The following is a 20,484-nucleotide window of genomic DNA, read 5'->3' as shown; positions in this document are numbered from 1 at the left end:
AGAGAGTGTGGTACATACATGCCCATATATACACCCATAGGTCCATGATGAACAATGCTGCTAGAAAACAAATGCTATTTTTCTTCTGATTTGGTATCAGTCAACAATATCAGACTCAAACCAAACACTGGCTTGAAAGAGCTAAAATGCAAAAAAGAAAAAAGAAAGAAAAGAAACCAGCTATTTCTCTTGGGAAAAAAATAATTCAATGTTTTACTTTCTGGTGATTTGCTTGCAGGACTATAAGGCTCAGTGTGAAAATGCTACTCAAATGGCAAACATCTGCTACACACACCTTCCCTTCCCACTCTATTATGTAGCATGATTTATGGGTCCTAGACTACAATCTCACATGATCATACTCTATATTGCTCCATTCCCAGTCATAGACACCAATATGAGGGTGGAGCATATAAGATTTTGACATTGTTTATTTATTTATTTTACTGGAAGCGTTGTTTGGATGCTGTACAAGAAAACATTTAAAAACATTACAAGTGGTAAAAGAGAAGATGAGAATCATAGGAAACAAAACCAGCAACTGCATAAAATCAAAAGAAACACAACTGAAGAAAAACAACATTATTACAAGTACAATATAATAATTGTGTAAATAATTTTACACAAAATGAGATTTTAAGATTGATGAGGATATTGGAATTAAGATAAAAGAAAAGTGGTTTTTACTCAGCACTGCACTGAAAATAGTATAATAGAGGTGCAAATGGACTTCTTAAGGCACAGGAAGAGCAGAGGTGGGTTGCTCCCGGTTCGGCCCGAATTGGGCAAACCAGTAGCGGCGGCGGCGGAAGGCTCCGCCTACCTGCCCAGATGCTTCTGCACACGCGCAAATGAACGAGCAAGCATGAGCGAACCAGGAGCGCCAGGATTTGCAACCCACTTCTGAGAAAGAGGGATGTAGGAAACAATGGAATCAGGATGTCCCCACCAAAAAGGTACTTTTGTTAGCATCCCTGAGATGATATGAAGGTCTCTATTGATAGATAATGTACAGCTACAGATGTGACTTAGTTGTCACAGGGAACCAGGTAAACTGCTAATTACAGTAAATGCTACTTTGTAAATATGAAAGCAAGTATTTCCCTTTCTCCAAATAGCCTGTGATGAAAGAGAATTATGCTACTTTGGAAAGCGATCATATACGTTACTGTATAGATGATACTGCAGTGCTGATAATAAGAGTTACAGGTAGTCCTTGACTTATGACTGGTTGCTTAACTATCATTTGAAGTTACAATGGACCTACCCAGAGCAACTTGCAACCTATTCACATGATCATATTTTGGGTACTTGGCAACCAGCTCCCTTTTATGGCCATTTGCAGCATCCTGCATTCACGTGAGCATGATTTGCAACATTTTTGAGGTGGGAGTGGGACAGTGTTTACTTCCAGTTTCTGGCAATTGGGGACAATGGATTAACAAATGCCTTGTTTGCTTAATGACCATCATTAAAAGGTTTGTAATTTCAAATCCAGTCATGTGATGCCTTGACTTACGACCGCAATGACAGTGGTTATAATTGTAAATTGAGGACTACTTGCATTGACTGAGTATGAATCCTCAAGGATATATATCGGCCCATTGTGGGGGAGAGCTTTGCAAGTCTAAATAACCACTTTATCTCTCTACTCCATAGCCAGTAGTTGGATTCAAATAATTAACAACCGGTTCTCTGCCCTAATGATTTCTTCCAACAGCCAGTTCACCAAACTGCTCAGTAAGTTAACAACCGGTTCTCCCGAAATGGTGTGAACTGGCTGAATCCCACCACTGCCCACAGCATATCAAGGCAGAGTTTTAAGGGTTTTTTAAAAAACTTATTTTTACTTTGTCCTAATCTGGAAGATTCTGGTGGATGCAGGAGGTGTGCTAATAGGCTGCATGTGGCCTGTGGCATGAGATTTGCTTCTCTGCTTAAAAAGGTAAACCGAGTGATACAAAACACGACTCATAATTTATATACTTAATATCTATCATTTTTAATTTTTCCTTAATGAAAAAAATGAAAGCATGTTGTGGGAGGCTGTTAAAACTCTATATTTCAAATTTAGTATTTTAAAAGAGACTAATGAGAGGGATATCATAAAATACAACTTTGTTTAATTTATATATTTCTATGATAATATTATTTTGAGGCATTTCCAAGTATTATTATTATTTCTGATAACCTATAAACAACAAAAGAGATTGAACACTTTATGAAGGGGAAAAGCCAACATAATTTAAGAGAGCAAGGACAGCATGATATTGTTTCTAATAGTCCAAAACATTCCATCCAAAAAGGAGACATCCTTACGTTAATCAACATACTGTTGCCTATTTGTTAATTTGCTTTAAGCAAACCTGTTGAGGAACAGACATACACTCATTGACTGAACTTTCATTCCTCCCAGCTGTGTGAGACTGACTATTCCTGTAGTTTTCCAAAAGTTAATCCTTCAACTGAAAGTACTTTATGATGTCTTGGACAAGACTTTTTCATAAGAAAAAGATGCTTCGTGTTCAGAGCATTAAGTTCTGAAAAACTGCCAGGCCATCCCTGGAATGCATGGGCCGATATGATCTGGAGGACAAACCCTACATTCCTGAATTGCACAAAATATTGTGTCCTTGAAACACAGTGTATTGCACATCCCTTTTTAGGATGGTTAGGTTTGCTTTATGGAAAAGATCTGCCCTCAACAGTATCACAAATCAGTTCCTTGATTTGCTACATGGGAAACCAGCCAAAGAAGCTTGTTAATGTCTATAAAATTCCATAAAGCTTTGTGCAATGACAGAATTACACAACTACAATTTCCTGACTAAAAATACATTGGCAGCATGTATCTTATTTTGAGAATTTAATCTTGAATTTGTCTTTTAGATTGAATGGCACACCTGCAGTTTATACAGAATTTCAACTGCTTTTATTAGCAAAAACATTCTATAAAATAAGACCAGGAATATAGAGACCTTGAGGCAACAGACTGCATGGAACAGACCAAATTCCACCATGACTTAATTCATTTGTGTAATGACATCATTATGTAACTGATACCATTTGCATCAATTTACATCATTATGCAAATGACTTAATTTATATCATTTGTGTATTTATGTTACCACACACAATGGTTGTATAAAGTGCTGTGAATTGCAAAAATGCTTCCATGATATAGTCTTTGATTTAATGTAATATCAGGAATAATGGATACTTCTCACTCGGCATTTGGTTCATTATATCCTCTGTATCTTTATAAAGCAATATCTGCATACAATATACTTCACATAATATACTTCTCAGTATTACAAACATGTAAAATACTTCTCTGCTCCAAGAACTTCTAAATGTCATAAGTGGGGGAATCAAAGAAAGAGGAATGAAAGACAAAAGAATTAACAAACTAATGCAGAGCAAGTAAAAGCATTTTAAAGTCCTATCAGAGATAGATAATTAAATTTACATCTCTTTGATATACGTATTAGGGCCACATTTATTATTTCATTTCAGCACCCTGATAGAGGAAAGCTTCACTTTGATCTAAATAACACAGAAATATATTTTTTGAGGGGGAAATGCAACCTCCAAATGAGGAACACTTTGTGCTTTTTAATTTTTAAGGCATCTTCCCATGTCTTAAAGTATCTCCGATGTTGCTACATGAAACAGCTCAAGAAGTTCCACAAAATACACATGTATCAAAATTAAAACAAATGTCTCTATGTTATTCATTTGTTCTTGTTGTATGTTTCAAAATACACTAAGTTCCCCAAACTGCTCCTGGTTAGATAGACATCCTTTTCCAGCTGCTTCTCTGCACAAAGCAAGCCTTTGTGTATGGCAGAGGGCCGAGTGTGCTTGGTCACTGTGGAAACATGACAAGGCCCCATGCAGCTAGAGCCTTATGACAAAGCAAAGGATAAGAAGCACATCAAGAATCATGTGAAAAGCTTGTCTAATTTGCCCATACGTTTCCAGCTATTTATTGCTTTAAGGCAGTGTTTCACAACCTTGGCAACTTGAAGATGTCTGGACTTCAACTCCCAGAATTCCCCAGCCAGCATGGGGAATTCTGGGAGTTGAAGTCCAGACATCTTCAAGTTGCCAAGGTTGAGAAACACTGCTTTAAAGTGAACCCACATCTTTACTACAGTGATCTGTTTTGATCAGTGGTTTCTAAGTTGTTTTTGTTGCTATTAAAATGCTCCCCAGATGTATATGGCCTACACATTTGTTATCATTGATTTAAATCAAAAATTATTTGCCCAAAATACATAGATCTTATGACCACTCTTTAGTGAAATTTTGGCAATACTATTCTAAAAAGAGACATATTTGGATGAGATATACTAGAAATTTGGATTCTTGGTTAATTCTTTCCTTCCTCCTCGCCCAAAGAAGAGCACAGGTGTAAATCCCCAAAGTGCTTTTTCAAAAGGTAACTGAATTTTGTTTTTCCTCTAAGATGTTTCTCCAGCCGAACTGAGGAAGTTTCTTGGAATGAGAAGTAAAATGTTCTCAAGGAAAAACAAAGTCCAGTTGCCTTTTGAAAAAGGCTATTTGGGAAAACCATGACTTGGATGACTGAGAATTTCCATAGCATAGGTGTAAATAACACATGCATGCATGCACGTGTGCGCATACATGCACACATTTATTTATTTATGATTTTGGGAAGCTCTTGTATTACTTGGGCTGGGGAGAATCCTGAAGACATTGTGGCAAGCTTTTTTTTAAAGCAGCACGTCTTGGCTGTGCTGTTCTAGGAAGCAGTCATAGGGTAGGATTGCCTGCTTCTGGGTGGAAAAGGATTATGGTAGCTCATTATATCATCTAAATATGCACAAATTGTTTGGATTTGATGGATGTATAAATCTGTACAAATGGAATAGTTTCCTGACATAAATTAATGGCAAAATAGAATGCACCTTAATCCACCACAGGTCCACTTCCTCCATCTTTTACAATAAATAAATTTCCTTCTGCAATACAGGATTAATGAAGCCATATTTGAATGCTATTCTTACCTGCCTATCCAATGCCAAAAATAACTGATTTCTCCAATCTTCCTCTCTAATAGTGAAATAGAGATCCTTATGATACTATTCTTTTCCCAACGCATAAATCAATGATATTTTATAGGGAAAATGCAATGTCTTAGTTCAGCTAAATAAGTCTTAATCTTTCCAAGAAAGGCCTGAGGCTGAAACATAGGTCTCTTATTATTTTCTTCATCCTTTGCCTCTTTCCTAAATTTCTGAAAACTCTGCAAACTTTATATTATTATTAGATGGTAACAACATTACTATATAATCCAAATATCTGAATCTTATTGCAGAAATGGAAAACTAATTCTTGTATGCTTCAGAGGTAAATAACTTCTTGGGAAATACAACTGCTATAATGTTGGATAGCGACTGCCAGTCAACAGACATACTTCTGAAGGAAATGTGATGTGTTCAGTTTGCCACTTAGCATATGTTTAATATAAAGTAGCAGTTAACCAACCAATCATATATTTCTAAACCAGATGTTGGGGTAGCACATACTAAAAAAAAGATGAATTACCATCACACATTACATTGTAGAACCCTATTGAGTAAAATATTGACCATAAAGAAGAGGGAGTCAAGCTATTCTCCAAAGCACCTGAGGGTAGGACAAGAAGCCATGGGTGGAAACCAATCAAGGAGAGAAGCAACTTAGAACTAAGGAGAAATTTCCTGACAGTTAGAACAATTAATCAATGGAACAGCTTGCCTCCAGAAGTTGTGAATGCTCCAACACTGGAAGTTTTTAAGAAGATGTTGGATAACCATTTGTCTGAAGTGGTGTAGTTTTTTCTGCCTAAGCAGGAGGTTGGACTAAAAGACCTTCAAGGTCCCCTTCCAACTCTGTTTCTGTTTCTGTTTCTATTCTATTCTATTCTAATTCTATTCTATTCTAAAATGTAATGCATAAATCAACCTTGAGGATTCTAACAGAGTTGGAAGGGAAGTTTGAGGTCTTCTAGTCCAACCACTTGCTCAAGCAGGACATTCTATACCAGACAAACTTCTACTCAAGTTGTTATTTCTTTCATAATTCCACTATGCTTATATGTTAATGAACACAGACTAACCTTCCTCCAATGATATCAAAGAGGTGTTGCCAGCGGTCATTAATTTTGTTGAGTTTCTCTTCAATTTCAGCCCCTCTACTTTGGTTGCTAGACTTGATCAGTTGATTGCCCATTTGCTTGAAGTGAACTAGTTGACTTTCATTAAACAAATTGATTTCCTCCATGTAATCCTAAACAAGAAAATGTTAATCTTTTATAGTAACATATTTTGCATGAAATGGAAAAGGCAGAAACAAAAGTTAGCTTTCTATAGAAAGAAGTTTATCTAATATTTTCACAGTAAAAAAAAATACCCAGAATAGTTTGTTGTGTTAAATATACTGTAACCAGCTCCCTCTTATTTTATTTCTAAGCCTCAGCCAGAAAACCTGGATTGCATTTTTCTTCTTCCACTTTATTAATGCTTCCCTTTCATTGGATGAAAATAAAGTATTCATTTAAAAAAGTTATGATTACTATTATCCTAATCTAGCAAAACATTCCTCTAGTTAAATGGGAAGGAGGAGTCAATCTGCTGAGAAGGAGCTACTACAGGGATGGAGGGGTGAGGTTGAACAGTCCTAGATCCTTTTCCAACCTGGTGCTGGACAAGCAAGTCATTATCCTTGAACCAAATCTTAATAGAAGAAAAGTCCCATTATGTTTCTTTGTTGGCAGAAGATTCACATTTAGTCTTCTGAACCCCGTGAAGAATAGCTGCAGGATAAGATTCTTTCTCTCTGCAACTAAAGCAGAAATGATCCTGGGGATACAGAACTGGACTGGAAGGAGCTCTCCTTAGCAACTGAAGTCCCACAGGATGCAATCCCCACCCCCGTTTTCAGCCTGTCTCAGCAGCCAGATGGAAAAATGGAGGAAACTCTGTGAGGCTGTGTCCTCTGCAAAAGTTAAGTGAGCTCCCTTGGATCACTGGCACAGAGACTGTCTGAATGAACCTCTTGAATCACAAAGCTGCTAGACAGATGAGGAAGTTGAAAAAATATCCTGGAAGAAGTCAACTGCAAGTAACTTTCAAACTTTTGCCAAGGAAATTACATAGAAAAAGAAAAGAAGCCTAACTATTATATCACCTCTGTTGATAAACTGCCTCTGGCCTTCTAGCTACTGTAAACAAACAGCTGGCCCTTTCATTAATTTCTCCCAGATGACTGTTACACAAAATTGAAGAAAGTTGAAGAAAAAATATTTAAGCTTACATTTTATCTTTTCCCTCCATCTCCCTTTTTCCTTTTGTATCACAACTTTTCAATTGTACACTTAAGATCTGGGACTCTCATATTATAATAATGTGTAAGGTTTTTTTTAAAAAATAAAGGTTAAACATCAATTTAAATAACCAAAAAACAATCACCATAGAAGACGAAGGACTTATTCATTTTGCAGTGATGAGAAAAGGAGAAGATTAAGTCACAATGTTTTCAGTTATTGATTTCTCCTAAAACTTCATTATGGCAAGCATGCCTAAGCAAGAATAAGCTTATGTGTACATCAATAAAGTTTACTCACCTTCTGCAGTTTCTCTATCATGTCTTCAATACTGATATCTGCTGACTGAGGGACTTTTTCTTCCATCTGCATCAGCCAAGTACACAGTTCCTTATTTTTTTCATTGAACACATTCCAGGCATTGAGTCGTTCCTCAATATCTTGCCTGCGCAGAGAAACCTATGGAGGAAGATATAGATGACATTAATTAAATTTAATTAATTAAATTTAATCTTTATTAAATTTCTGGAGGAGCCAAAGCTTACTGATACAATCCATGAGCAGATAAAAAGAATATTTTCCCCTACAGGTTTCACTGCAGACTCCTATAATGCTCTCAAACAACTCCTTCGCTTACAAATGATATTTCCCTCATTTTTGGGTAGTGATGGAAACATCTTTGATATAACAAAGAAATGTAAAGCCTATCCAGAAAACATCAGATCATCTCACTTGTCAGTCCATTAAAGTGGCAAAATTGAGCACTATGCCTATGCGTGGGAGACATATTTGAGTAGATGGAATGACAACACAGGATAAGTTCATATATTATATAAGTTCATAGAGCTGTGGAGGCGCCATGATTAGAAAGCAGTACTGCAGGCTAACTCACTGCTTACTCCAGGAGTTTGATTCTGAGATCCTTCCAAGGTCAGTAAAATGTTGGGGGTAAAATGCTGACTCTGTAAACCCTCTACCACTTAGATGTAAAGCACTGTGAAGTGGTATATAAGTCTAAGTGCAATTGCTATACATCACAGTAAACTAAAATATATATGCCTTAATATTATGCCTGAGGAAGGCCATAAAAATATGCAACCTGTAGCTTGTGCTTACTCTGGTTTAAATTTCAGATACACAATAGACAAGCTGTGTTACATACATAGCTATATTTATCATGGTCACAGGTGAAAGACAAGCTACATTAAAAGAGCTTCAATCTGCTTTTACTTTGCATCTTCTCAGCATTCAGGAATGTAAGATCATTTCTACAATGCGGTGGATTCTGCAGTAAAGTCATAAGAGGCCTTGTCAATTTGAATTACAGGTAGTCCTTGACTTACAACCACAATTGAGCCCTAAATTTCTGTTACTAAATGAGACAGATAAGTTAGTTTTGGTCCCATTTTATGAGCTTTCTTTACAAAATTGCTAAATGAATTACTGCAATTGTTATGTTAGTAACATGGTTGTTAAATGAATTTGGCTTCCCCTTTGTGTTTGCTTGTCAGAAGGGCGCAAAAAGGTAATCACATGCTCCCAGGACACTGCAACCGTCATAAATATGAGTCAGTTGCCAAGTGTCTGGATTTTGAGCACATGACCACGGAGATACTGAAACATAAGTATGAAAAATGGTCATGTCGCTTTTTTCAGTGCCATTATAACTTTGAAGGGTCACTAAACAAACTGCCAAGGACTGCCTGTATCTTTATATTTCTAAAGTGCCCAATAACTCAGCAATGTAAATCAATTTAAAATACTGAATACAAAATAAAATATAATCAATATGAATAATACTATATATATAATAATGATAGAAATAACAATGATTATTGTCATCAACAGATAAAGTGAATTTCCTTTAAGCTTTCTGGATAAATTGAAGGGCACTATATTTCTGGAGTAACAGATTTGGTATTTGCATCTCTATAAGTTAACAAGCATATGAAAAATTTGCATCCATTTTAAATTATCTTTTGTCTGGGGCAACTTATACACTCCTCTGTACTGCTCCCTACTGTGTTGGCATGCCAAAACCCTGCCCTTGATATTCCCCGCCTCTTTCCTCCAGACAGTCCATCTGCTGTTTGTTTTCTTCTTTCTTTCAGCAGGAGCAGCTGGCTGGTTAATTCTGAGGGGCTCTTGGGCAGCTGCACTGCCTCACTTTTAACATAGGCAGGGGTTGGGCTTTTCCATTAATTGTTTTCAAACAATATGCTTTTGTTCAAGATTTCATTTTAGGGTTAGGGATATCGGTAGGAAAAAAAATGGGGCATGCTAATTATCCATTTTTTGCACCTAAAACACGGTGTGGCTAAAGTTAACTTAAGATGAGGGATTGATGCAGGTTTTTTCTCCCTCTTTAATCGTGTCTTAGTTTTCTGAATAACAGACCCATCACAATCTAAACTTGGGAATCAGATTTGGATTCTAACTTTTGCTATTAATTCACTGAATATTCATGCAGCAGGCTAAGCTATAATTAGTTCTAAGTATGATCAGCAAGCTACCCATATCCCATAGATGAGAGGGTTAACTGTTGGCAGATGGCTTTATACAACATGTAGAGTTTCATGTCATGCTGGATTATGATTAAGATAAACTAAGTTGTATCATCCCATGGTTACTGATTATAAAATCTTTCCCCCTTAATTATAATCAGACCCATGATTTGAAAAGTCACATGAAGCAAAACTATGTGTTGGATAACATGAACCCAAATCATGGCATTGTTTAGTTTAACAACTGCAAAAGCAGACCTTATCTGGCCTTGGGCCAACAATCATTTCTCACTTCTGAACCCATTTCCTGTATAGTGGGCAAAGTGGACAACATATATTTAGCCATTGAATCCAAAACAAAAAAAAATAGTAAAGCAGGAGAAATATCAAGAAATAAGGTTAGATTCAAAATGGTTAAAATTTAAACATTAAAGCTAGTTAATTGTTCATGTTGGGCTTGGATATGAGAAAGGAACCTAGAAAGAATTAATTGATACTAGTTAAACATGTATTATGACTGCAGCCATGCAGTTAAATCCAGCATACCTATTCAAAGTAAGGCCTACTGCAATTTAAATACACCAGTTCATTTCAAGTTTTTAAAATGTTAAAAAGCAATAAGACAACAGAATAGCAATATTAGCAGCAAACAGACATTGCTGTGGAGGGAACTCCATCAATGGGATCTCACTGCCTCAGATTAGAACTTGGGGTTGATTTCTTAAGATTACTGGGTCACACTGCATTCTTGACCTTCAAGAAATGTAATGCACAGTTGTGAGGCGCATAAGATGTAAGAGTAAGAAGTAATGGAAGAAAATGTGTGATCATTCCCAAATGTTTGAAACCTCCATCTACAAAATGCAGAACAAATTCAGGTTTGAGGAATTTCAAAGAGAGGCACCTTCAAAAAACTGTAGAAAACTATGCAGTGAAAAATATAAGGAATAGCCATCTATTTGGCCCTTCTCTTATGGGTCATTTCAGATCACTTTGAAAGATAGTCAGTGTCACTGATCTACTTCTAGAAAACACCATATCTTTAATTTTCTCTAAAGCACCTTGTTGCTCAAAACTTTCAGAACTTGGGGGAACACTGTGGCCACAAATGGAGAAAGTAGCAGGGTGGGTTTTTTTTTTTTTTTGTTCACAGCCACAAAAAAGCTACATTTGCTTACAGTATTGTTTAGAAAACGAAAGGGCTTTAAATCCTGCAAGCTTATCTTGTGTTCCTTTATACAAAACTGGAGAGTCATATTCACTTTGCCTTGCAATGCCCCATCTCAAACATCCAAATAAACTACTTACTCTGAGGCAGAGTTCTTCCCACTGGCTGTGCAAATGTTCAATTTGGTCTCTCAACACCATCACATCTTCTGGAAGGATAAATTGAGCCAGTTTCACCTTTTGTGCATCAAGTTCTTTTGCATTTTGGCTCCAGTTGGTGAGTGATTTCTCCAGTACCTGCATGGAAACACCAAGGGGAAAACAACAGCCCTTTCAGAACCAGTTCCTGGGGGGTGGGAAAGAGGGGGGTGAGCATGTGTGCCTGCCTGCCTGGCTATGCAGTCTTTTTTCTACAAACCTTTTGGTTAATCTTATGATCGGTCTGTACAAGAGAGAAGGGAAAGGAATTTCCATATGTATGTGAGAGAGCGAGAGAGAGCAGGGCCTTTTGTGTTGGGATCTTGCCTTTTTGTTGTTGTTGTTGGTTGCTGCTTAAAATTAAGGCAACCAGAGAGAAGAGGAAATGGATCGTCTTCAAATATTAAGCCCACAAAGAGTTTCCCTGAATTCCTCAAACTTTTAAAAATGTATAGTGTTATAAAGAATTTAAAAACTGGGGGGGGGGGTTAATTTGGAATAACATTCACTGGGATGGATAATGCTTATTTCCAACTAAAAGTGACTTAAGTCAAAGAAAGCCAGGGTAAAATAATTTGAAATACAGTCAGTTGAATTCATAGGGATTAACTTCCAAACAAATCTAGGTACCTTGATAGTTGCACAATTACTTTTGCACTGCTGCTGACTGAGTCTCATTTCACATAATTCACTAACACCAAAATGAACAACACCCACCATTTTACTGAATAGCAACTCTGAATGTTTCTTGTGAAATTTTTAAAAAGTGCTATGTCACATTCATTATTTTTCAATTAATAATAGTGATTGCAGGTAAGCAGGGTCCAGAAATCTCAGTGGAGTGAGACAACCATCTTCTTTGTTCAATAGATCTTTGTTCAATATATCATTGTTTCTGACCTGAAGAACTGTATCTTCTCTTCAATTTGGAGGGAAGGCCTCTGTTACTCCCCCATTAATTTCAGAACAGTTCCATTTGACTAATCCAGGATTCTAATCCAATTTAGAACTTGTTTTAAAACATCAAGAATTGTTGTGCATCTTGAATTAGGTCAGTGAAAAATATTAAAACGGATGTTCCTCAAACTGTTCAAGAGCTTGGCTTTCATAGACATACCTTCACTTGCTCCAAGGTTGCTGGCAATGCATCATGTTCTATAGGAAGAGGTTTGTTTATGCTTCCTTTGAGCTCTAGTAAAACATGGCCCAAGTCCTTCACTTGCTTTTCACAGTTCTCCCAGGTCTGAAATTTCAAAGAAGAAAAATGAGTTCGTGATGAGCAATAAATATTGTTTAATAGGTAGGAGCTTTGCTGCTATCAGATAACCTCCAATAAATTTTGGATTCTCCTTATAACACAGAGGAAGAAAAATAGTGTTTCCCTGAAAATAAGACAAGGTCTTGTTTTCTTTTGATCCCCGAAATAAGTGCTTGGCCTTATTTTCGGGGAGTCTTATTTTTTTGAGCTACAGGAGGTGGCGAGTGTGGTCGCTTCATGGCTGCTGCTGTGTTGCAATATTTTTGGAGGGGGGTTATTTTCGGCGGAAGGCTTATTTTAGTGTATGCACTCAAAAGCCCAATTGGGCTTATTATCCGGGGAGGTCTTATTTTCAGGGAAACAGGGTATCCACAAAGATTCTTTGCCCCTTATTATCTGCCTATAGCTAATGTATGCATTCTGACCTTCTCATAATTTTTGCATGGATTTGCAAATGTGCTATTCATTGAGATTTCTGTTAGAAAAATCTTCATAATGAAAGAGAATTTTATGGTAGAACTAATGATCAAGAGAGGTATGCAACTGCCTTTCATTGGATGTGTGCAAATACATGCTAGATATCCAAATGCTTTTATTTGGGTATCTATGCACAGCAAGTGGCAAACTCATGGGCGCCAATGGTTCCTTTCAGTTCTATGATCTCAAGAATGAGCAAAACAACAAGAGCAATTTGGATACAGGACTTCTTTTTGCCTCAAAAGCAAATTATATTTAAACAACCAGACTAACATTATCTAGACACCATAGCAATGCTCTGGGTTACTAGTCTAGTAATATTTTTCTGCAATCATAGATGATCTTTGAAAGAATCACTAATTAAGCATTTACTGTACTGCAGTTATAAATTAAAGCAAGACGGCAAAATCCTAAACACAAATTATACAGAATAAAAGTCACATTTAAATAAATAATAATAATAATAATTAAATCCCCAACAAATCTATCAACTTACGTCCCTGTCCTATAGAAAAATACTCCCCAAATAACAACTGTAATAGCAAATGTATAAGAAGCTACAGAACACAATTCAATATTCAAGCATTTTCTATATATTCAAAAAAGTCTCTAGCAGCAGTAAATCCAAGAATTAAGTAGCAAAAGATAGAAACAAGCCCTGAGATTTTCTGGATTGGATTGGTATATGAACTGCAGTAAGTAAATAAACAAAAAAAACCTTCCCAAATTGCAAATTCACACAAAAAGATGAACTCTAGACCCAATTGATTTATTATAGAATAAAGATAGCTGGTTTATGCAAGATACCTGTATGGTGCCCTGAAATTGCTTGGTAATGTTCTCCAGCTGAAGTTGTGTGTTGTCCCAATTAGCTCGCAACTTATTCATCTCCAGCTGCATGGCAGCTTTTGCTTCAGGGGCTACCATGCCAAGTAAATTTTCCCCAGTATCCAAGATTAAAGAATATCTGGTTTGCCACCTCTTTTGAAGTATTTCCTTATTCTACCAAGAAAGCAAATAAACCCCAAATTGTTATCATTACATCAAATATAAATTTTTGTTAGGGTTAAAAGATCATCAGGTAGGGTATTGAAAGGACACATGCAGAGATGCAAAAGAATATCTATACAACTATTTGAAAACAAAATCTCCTTCAGAATTACTTGAATAATTTTAGTAGGAAATATGCATTTCTATATTACTATAGATTTTATAGCACTACTGGCACTTCTGTTGTGGTCCTGGGAAGTGAAAGTAATTAAAAATATTTTTAAAATGCAGTCCTTGGCCAAAAAAAAGTTTAGCAACCTCTGGTTAGCATTATGCCTGAATGAAAGACATACTGATCCTCCCAGAAATCTATTATTATCACAATTCCACAGGAGGGAGAAAGAAGCTGAGATGACAGCTGCTAATGTAAGTCTCTTATACTGGTAGAGCCAAGTCTTTAAACCCATGCCTAAAGATGTATTGCCCCAAAAATGTATGATCCTGGGGACAAGAGATTCAATATATGCAATGACTAGCATGCTTCAGGAAAGCACCAATTTCATTTTTTTAAAAAAAGAAATACGTTTTTAACTACTATACCACTTTAAGTGAGAAAATTGTACTGAAGCTGCTTAAAACTCCAACAGAAAATAATCAATTTATTTTTTAAAAAATGTATCTATACACAGGCCCATTCTATAGTCAACTATGTTAAAATAAAAATTTCTAGGGACAGTTCAGTGGAAAAAAAATCCAACATTTGGAATTATAAATAATTATAATAATTCAACATTAAATTGGAATTATTATTAATCTAATTTATACCAGAAAGAAATACAAGTGATGTATATGAGGATGAAATGCAACTTCTGGATCATGAGGCCCTGCACATAGTCACTCATGCTCTGATCATGTCTTGTTTGGAATATTACAATGCAGTCTTCAAGGGCTATCCTTGAAGAGCATTCAGAAGCTATAGTTGGTCCAGAATGCAGCAGCATAGACAGTTCTGGAGACCTCTGGGGTACTACATGTAACCCTACTGTTACTGGAGCTACCAATTTGCTTCCAGGTCGAATTCAAAATGTTGGTCATCACCTGTATGACATGTGTCCTGTTTACCTGAAGAAACATCTCACCATGATGGAATTGGCCCACTCTACTCATTCTGGCAGGAGGGACCTACTGTGGACCCCATCAGCCAAGAAGTTTCAGCTGGTGAGGTTCAGGAGAAGAGCCTTTTTTGCTACGGCCTCCACTCTGTGGAATATCTTGCCACTGAAGGTGAGATCTACCTCCACCCTGCTGACCCTTCAGCAATGGGCTTAAAACCTGGTTCTGCCAGTTGGCCTGATGGAGAAGCTGTAGGCTGGAGGTGGTTGCTGCAGTGACAGAGAAGGTACTTCCACTACCTGCTCTGGTCCAAATCTGTAGTCCTCTAGTCTGTATTTAATCTTTTGTCGTTTTAATCTGCTTCTACATTGTTTTTATATCTCTATTTTATTACATTATAAGCCACCCAGAGTTGCCACAAATTGTGAGGTGGGCAGGGTATACATTTAATAAATAAATAAATCTGAACTGCGGGACACATCTATCCAGGTTTACCCCATTTTTATTTTCCAGAAATGCGCTATTGAGGTCTATTGTTGATTTCTCTGGATTATAGAAGGTTAGGACTAACCTTCAACTTGTGATTCAGGTTCCTAATTTCATCCAAGGGATACTTCTCCTGGCTCTTCACGGCAGCTATGTAGCTGTTTGTGTCCATGAGGAATTTTGTGAGATCTTGCAGTAAGGTTGTGAATTTTTGCCACTGCTTTACAAGGCTGTCAATGTCACTCTTCTTCCGATGAGCCATCCGCACTGCACTCTGCCACTGCTCCTTCAGCAGAGTGAGCCTGGAGATAAACTCAGTTCTAAAATAACCAGAGTGATATGTTAATACAGTATCATATGATACCACCACACTGTGGACATGTGGCTTTGGATCCAGGGTGCTATTTAGCAGATACCCTATGTCACTATAGGTCAGTGATGGCTAACCTTTTTTCTCTTCACGTGTCAAAATCGTGCATGTGCATGTGGCAGTGCACACGTGTGTGCCCACACATAATGTAATGTGCCCCACCCCGTTCGGCATGCATGCATGACCCCCATGCTCCCCCCACCCACCCCCATGCACGCTAACTCCCGCGCTCCCCCATGCTTCTGTGCAATCCCCCTGAGCCCGTTTTGGTCCTAGCAGGCCTCCCTGAAGCTTCCTGAGACCAAAAATGGAGTTCACCCCCTCCACCCTCCCCCCCATGCATGAGTGTACAATACCTCCACCACCACCCCGTGCATGTGTGCACTTCTCCTGCATGCACAGCAGAGACCTTAAAATCAACTGGCTAGTGGGATGCATGCATGCATGTGTGGTGGAGCTGAGCTGGGCGATGGCTCACGTGCCCGCAGAGAGGGCTCTGCATTGCCACCTGTGGCATGCGTGCCATAGATTCACCATCACGGCTATAGGATATGCCCACCTAAGACTCCCTAATCCGCTTCAGGTTGCTGAACACTGCACTTTTGTATGCACGGATATGGAGGCTGACACTGTAAAAGTGTGTTATTAAAATGGCCCCCTTAAACACAACAGCAAATAAAACTTATGCTACTCATTCTTAGAAAACCTGGTTCTTTTATGGCCGTGAGGTAACCATACGCCTTCTTTACAACTAATTTTCAGAAGAAGGTTGCAAACTTTTTATCAATACCTCTGGTTTATAGAATCTGTCTTTTGCTCTTATCATGAGCAGTTTCAGGCTAGTGTTTTTACCCACATATTCAGACACACATAAAATTATGTATTTTTAGTTATTGGTCTTGGACTGTAAATAAACTGAACTGACTTCATGATTTGTCAGCAGGAATGGAGATAGTGTTATTTTTAAATATGAAACTTCAGGCATAGGCAGCCAAGTTTTCTCCAGATGTTTGGGATTTCAGCTCCCACATGTACACTGGAGTTTATGAAATTTGTGACCCATAGAAAAGCTGACTTTCATACCTCATTATGATGTGGAAGAGCTGTTGAAAGCTAAGTAACAATTATACTGATTTATAGAAATATCAGAAAGGGTCTGCCAGCTATTTGGAAATTCTGGGCATTGTAGCTCTTACCATCTGAAATGAACCATTTTGGAAAAGTATTACCGTATTTTTTGAAATATAAGACGCACGAAGATTTTGAAGAGGCAAATTTAAAAAAAAGGTTTTGCACTCTGTAGACCTCCCCAAAACAGCCTATTCATGAAAATGGGCCCGTGTTTTTTTTTGTTAAAAAAAGGGCATGCATAGCTTTTAGGAGGCTTATAAAGTGCTCCTACGGTCTGGGGGGGGGCACAGACGAGCAAAGAATGGCCGTTTTTTTGCTCATTTTTGCCCTCCCCAGCCCCCAGGAGCATTCTGGAAGCCTCCTAAAGGCGATGCACGGCCATTTTGGTGAATGGGCGGGGTTTTGGGAGGCCAAAAATGCTGTATTCAGTGTATAAGAAGCACCCAGATTTTCAGCCTCTTTTTTGAGGGATAAGAGTCCATCTTATACTCTGAAAAGTACGGTAAGTTTAATATGAATATACAGCATATGCAGAAGTGGAGACACTCGTCCTAAAAGTTTAAATTGAGTGGGTCTGGCATCCAGATAAGCAAGCATAGGAAATTACAGATGTGAAACAATAGAAGTTGTTATATAGAATAATGCAGAACAGCATTGATGAACAGAAGATGCTGGGTATTGTTCTGCAGTTCTGTGTTCCACCATGGGTGTTAGCTGCACTGGATATTACTTAAGCCTAAAATCAGGTCTTTGGCTTTGCCAATTGTTCCATATCCATTGATTTATACAGATAGCCCTCCTAATTGAGCCTGGAATTACACTCATGAGTCATGCCAGTCATTAAGTGGGTCACCATATGATTGTCCCAATTTATGATCTTTTTTGTGATGATTGTTAAGTGAATCACTGTGATCATTAAGCAAATGAGCTTAATAAGGGAATCCATTGGGCAATGGGCACTGCCAGAAACTGGAAGCAAATACGGGTTTCTGGCAACAGAAGTTGTAAGTTGCAATCACAGGACTGCAGGGCTCTGTAAACAATTGTAAGTGTGGGCTAGCTGCCAAGCGCACCAAATGCGATCATGTGACTGCGGGTGGAGGGTGGGGGGCATTGGAACTTCAAACCTAGATCCTAAATAGCCCCTGGGAAGTCCATGATAAAAAATTGAGTGATTGCTGAGCAACCGGTCATAAATTGAGAACTATCTATGACAGCTTTAATTTCCCAAAAAGGATTGACGCTTGAGTTCACATCATTTCTACTGAATGCCATAAAAACCAGGGTGTACACCATCAACTCATGTATTTTACCTGTTTTCTGTTTCTCCCAATTCCAACATATTCAGAGCTTTTGACACAAGGCAACTGAAAATTTGCTGATTAATGGAGATCTCTGTTTGTAATATCTGTAAGTAATGAATGACATTTAATCATGGTTAGAGTTCAATGAACTGAAAGAATGTCAGCAGTGGCAACAATATGCTTTCAGGCCTGATACCAAACACCTAATTCTTTGGATCAGGGCCAAACATCTGGAAACATCACCTCATATTCTTTCTGCTGTTCTTGCAGCTTCTCAAGGGTGTTCGCCACGTTCTCTTTCAAGCTCTCTTTCATTTTCTCTAGAAACTGCACCCAATTCTGACATTCCTGAAGAAATTCCTTGTCATCAGATTGATGCTTCTGCAGTTTACTGCAATTAAAAAAAGAAATGAAATGACTTCACCACAGACTAATTGGGGGTTAAATTAGGTATGACTATCTTATAGGTTTCAAGAGGTCTGTACTTGTTGTAGTTCAAATATATTATCCATGACCCTGTAGACAAATCTCTACTGTAGCCTTCCTTTACTTGGTACTTTCCCAATGACATAGATTCTAATTCTCCTCATTTCCTGCCATCAGTTATAGCCCACCATATTTACAGGGTACAAAGTAGTGAAAGATTGCCTGAGAATTAAGACTGTAAATCTAATCTGAAATTTAGAGCAACCACTGAGGAAGAACAGCTTGGAGGCTGCTGGAAGTCAGGCAATGGAACTAGCCAACAGTTTAAATTAGAGATTCCTCATATTTGAGGGTTAATACATTGATAGTATATAATGGTCACTTTAAGGAAATAGCTATTATGAAGGAGGAAAGCTGTCTATAACCAAAATGGCAACTCTAAAGGATATGGCCAGTCTAAAAGAAACTAAAGAATAGTTTATTAAAAGGCAAATTAGTGAACTGCTTTTCTCTGCTATACGATGTAAGTCTCAAGAATTATTAAATTCCACCTTACTTTTGTTTTGGGATGTACATAGGGATACATTCATAAACAAAGACTGAGAGTTAAGAATTTTATTTATTTATTTGGCTTATAGATTCTGTCCAGAATTTTCTGCATGCAACATGCAAGCTTCCCATTAATTTTCTTTTAAAATTAAACAAAATCTGTCAGGAAAAAAAGGTCAAAAGTAGAAGGTAGAAGGGTTTTTCAAAAGATTAGTGTCCATGGCAACTAACTGAAAACACCTGACTTAGGTGAGTTTAAAGAAATTTAGTTAACATCATGGACAATGAGGCTTATCAATGGTTGTTAATCATGACAGCTACGTGTAACTTTCACAGATTGTGCTTCCCTAAATACATGAAGGTGGGAGACACACAGCAAGGAAAAGGTATTGTATTGTATAACAGCTATTCTGCTACCTTCCAGCATGGGAGCTCGGAAGAAGAAACTGGTTGCTCAGTTTTGCATACAGATTAAATATCCCACTCTCTGATAAACTCTTTTTATAACTTGAATGCCTTCATTTTTGATGCTGTCTTATGTGCTCTCTAGCACTTGCATATTATTAATTTTTTCTTTCAACTCACTGGGCTGCAGTTCATATATTCAAAAGCAGATTCCAAAAATCCTATCTTCCATGAGTGTTGCATGGAAAGATTACTAGACTGTAACCAAAACTGAAAAATGAATAAGGCTGCTTATGGAAAATAACTGTGGAGAAAACATAATATATACAATATGGTTTAGTCACAGAGCTTTCAAGACTTTAAACAATTTGGGTGCAAATAAAGTGACATAAACTACTATGATTAAGTTACGTCATAATATGAAAAAAAAAAGTCCTCTTTACCTGCATTGCTCCAGAACTAGAACGGTTTTCTGAGTCCACTGCCGATTAAGGTTTTGTAATCTCTTTACAGTGAAGTCACAGAGTGGCAATTTAAAGCTGACTTCATTCAATCTCTCCATTTCAGGAGACAAAGATGTGAGACTCAGTAACTGGTTCTGAAAAGAACAAACAAATTAAATACTAGAAAATCATGTTGGTTTGATTTCTTGCAAATGTTACCCAAAAGAGCAAATCACTTCTTTGGTGTACGAAGAGGAGCAAACATCTCCAGGTCTCTCTATACAATGTTGCATACCATAGAAATTAGCCTAATAACTATTGATTAATGGG

At 37.5% G+C, this 20,484-nt stretch overlaps 1 protein-coding gene across 1 annotated transcript in view; it reads right to left on the bottom strand.

The window, feature by feature from the left end:
- SYNE2 (spectrin repeat containing nuclear envelope protein 2) overlaps window positions 1-20,484 on the bottom strand; it is a 237,739-nt gene that overhangs the window by 31,073 nt on the left and 186,182 nt on the right. Inside the window, exons 90-98 of the mRNA XM_081935674.1 lie at window positions 20,155-20,309; window positions 18,575-18,722; window positions 18,341-18,435; window positions 15,612-15,846; window positions 13,745-13,939; window positions 12,320-12,445; window positions 11,146-11,301; window positions 7,634-7,792; window positions 6,128-6,297 (exon numbers count right to left, since the gene is read on the bottom strand). Coding sequence (XP_081791800.1) covers window positions 6,128-6,297; window positions 7,634-7,792; window positions 11,146-11,301; window positions 12,320-12,445; window positions 13,745-13,939; window positions 15,612-15,846; window positions 18,341-18,435; window positions 18,575-18,722; window positions 20,155-20,309 — 1,439 coding nt within the window. The remainder of the gene's footprint in view (window positions 1-6,127; window positions 6,298-7,633; window positions 7,793-11,145; window positions 11,302-12,319; window positions 12,446-13,744; window positions 13,940-15,611; window positions 15,847-18,340; window positions 18,436-18,574; window positions 18,723-20,154; window positions 20,310-20,484) is intronic.

The sequence above is a fragment of the Natrix helvetica genome, assembly GCF_964273705.1.
Source record: "Natrix helvetica genome assembly, chromosome: 1".
In the NCBI taxonomy this organism is placed as follows: Eukaryota; Metazoa; Chordata; class Lepidosauria; order Squamata; family Natricidae; genus Natrix; species Natrix helvetica.
The sequence above is the reverse complement of the archived record's forward strand: the minus strand, read 5'-3'. Positions and strand labels throughout refer to the sequence as shown.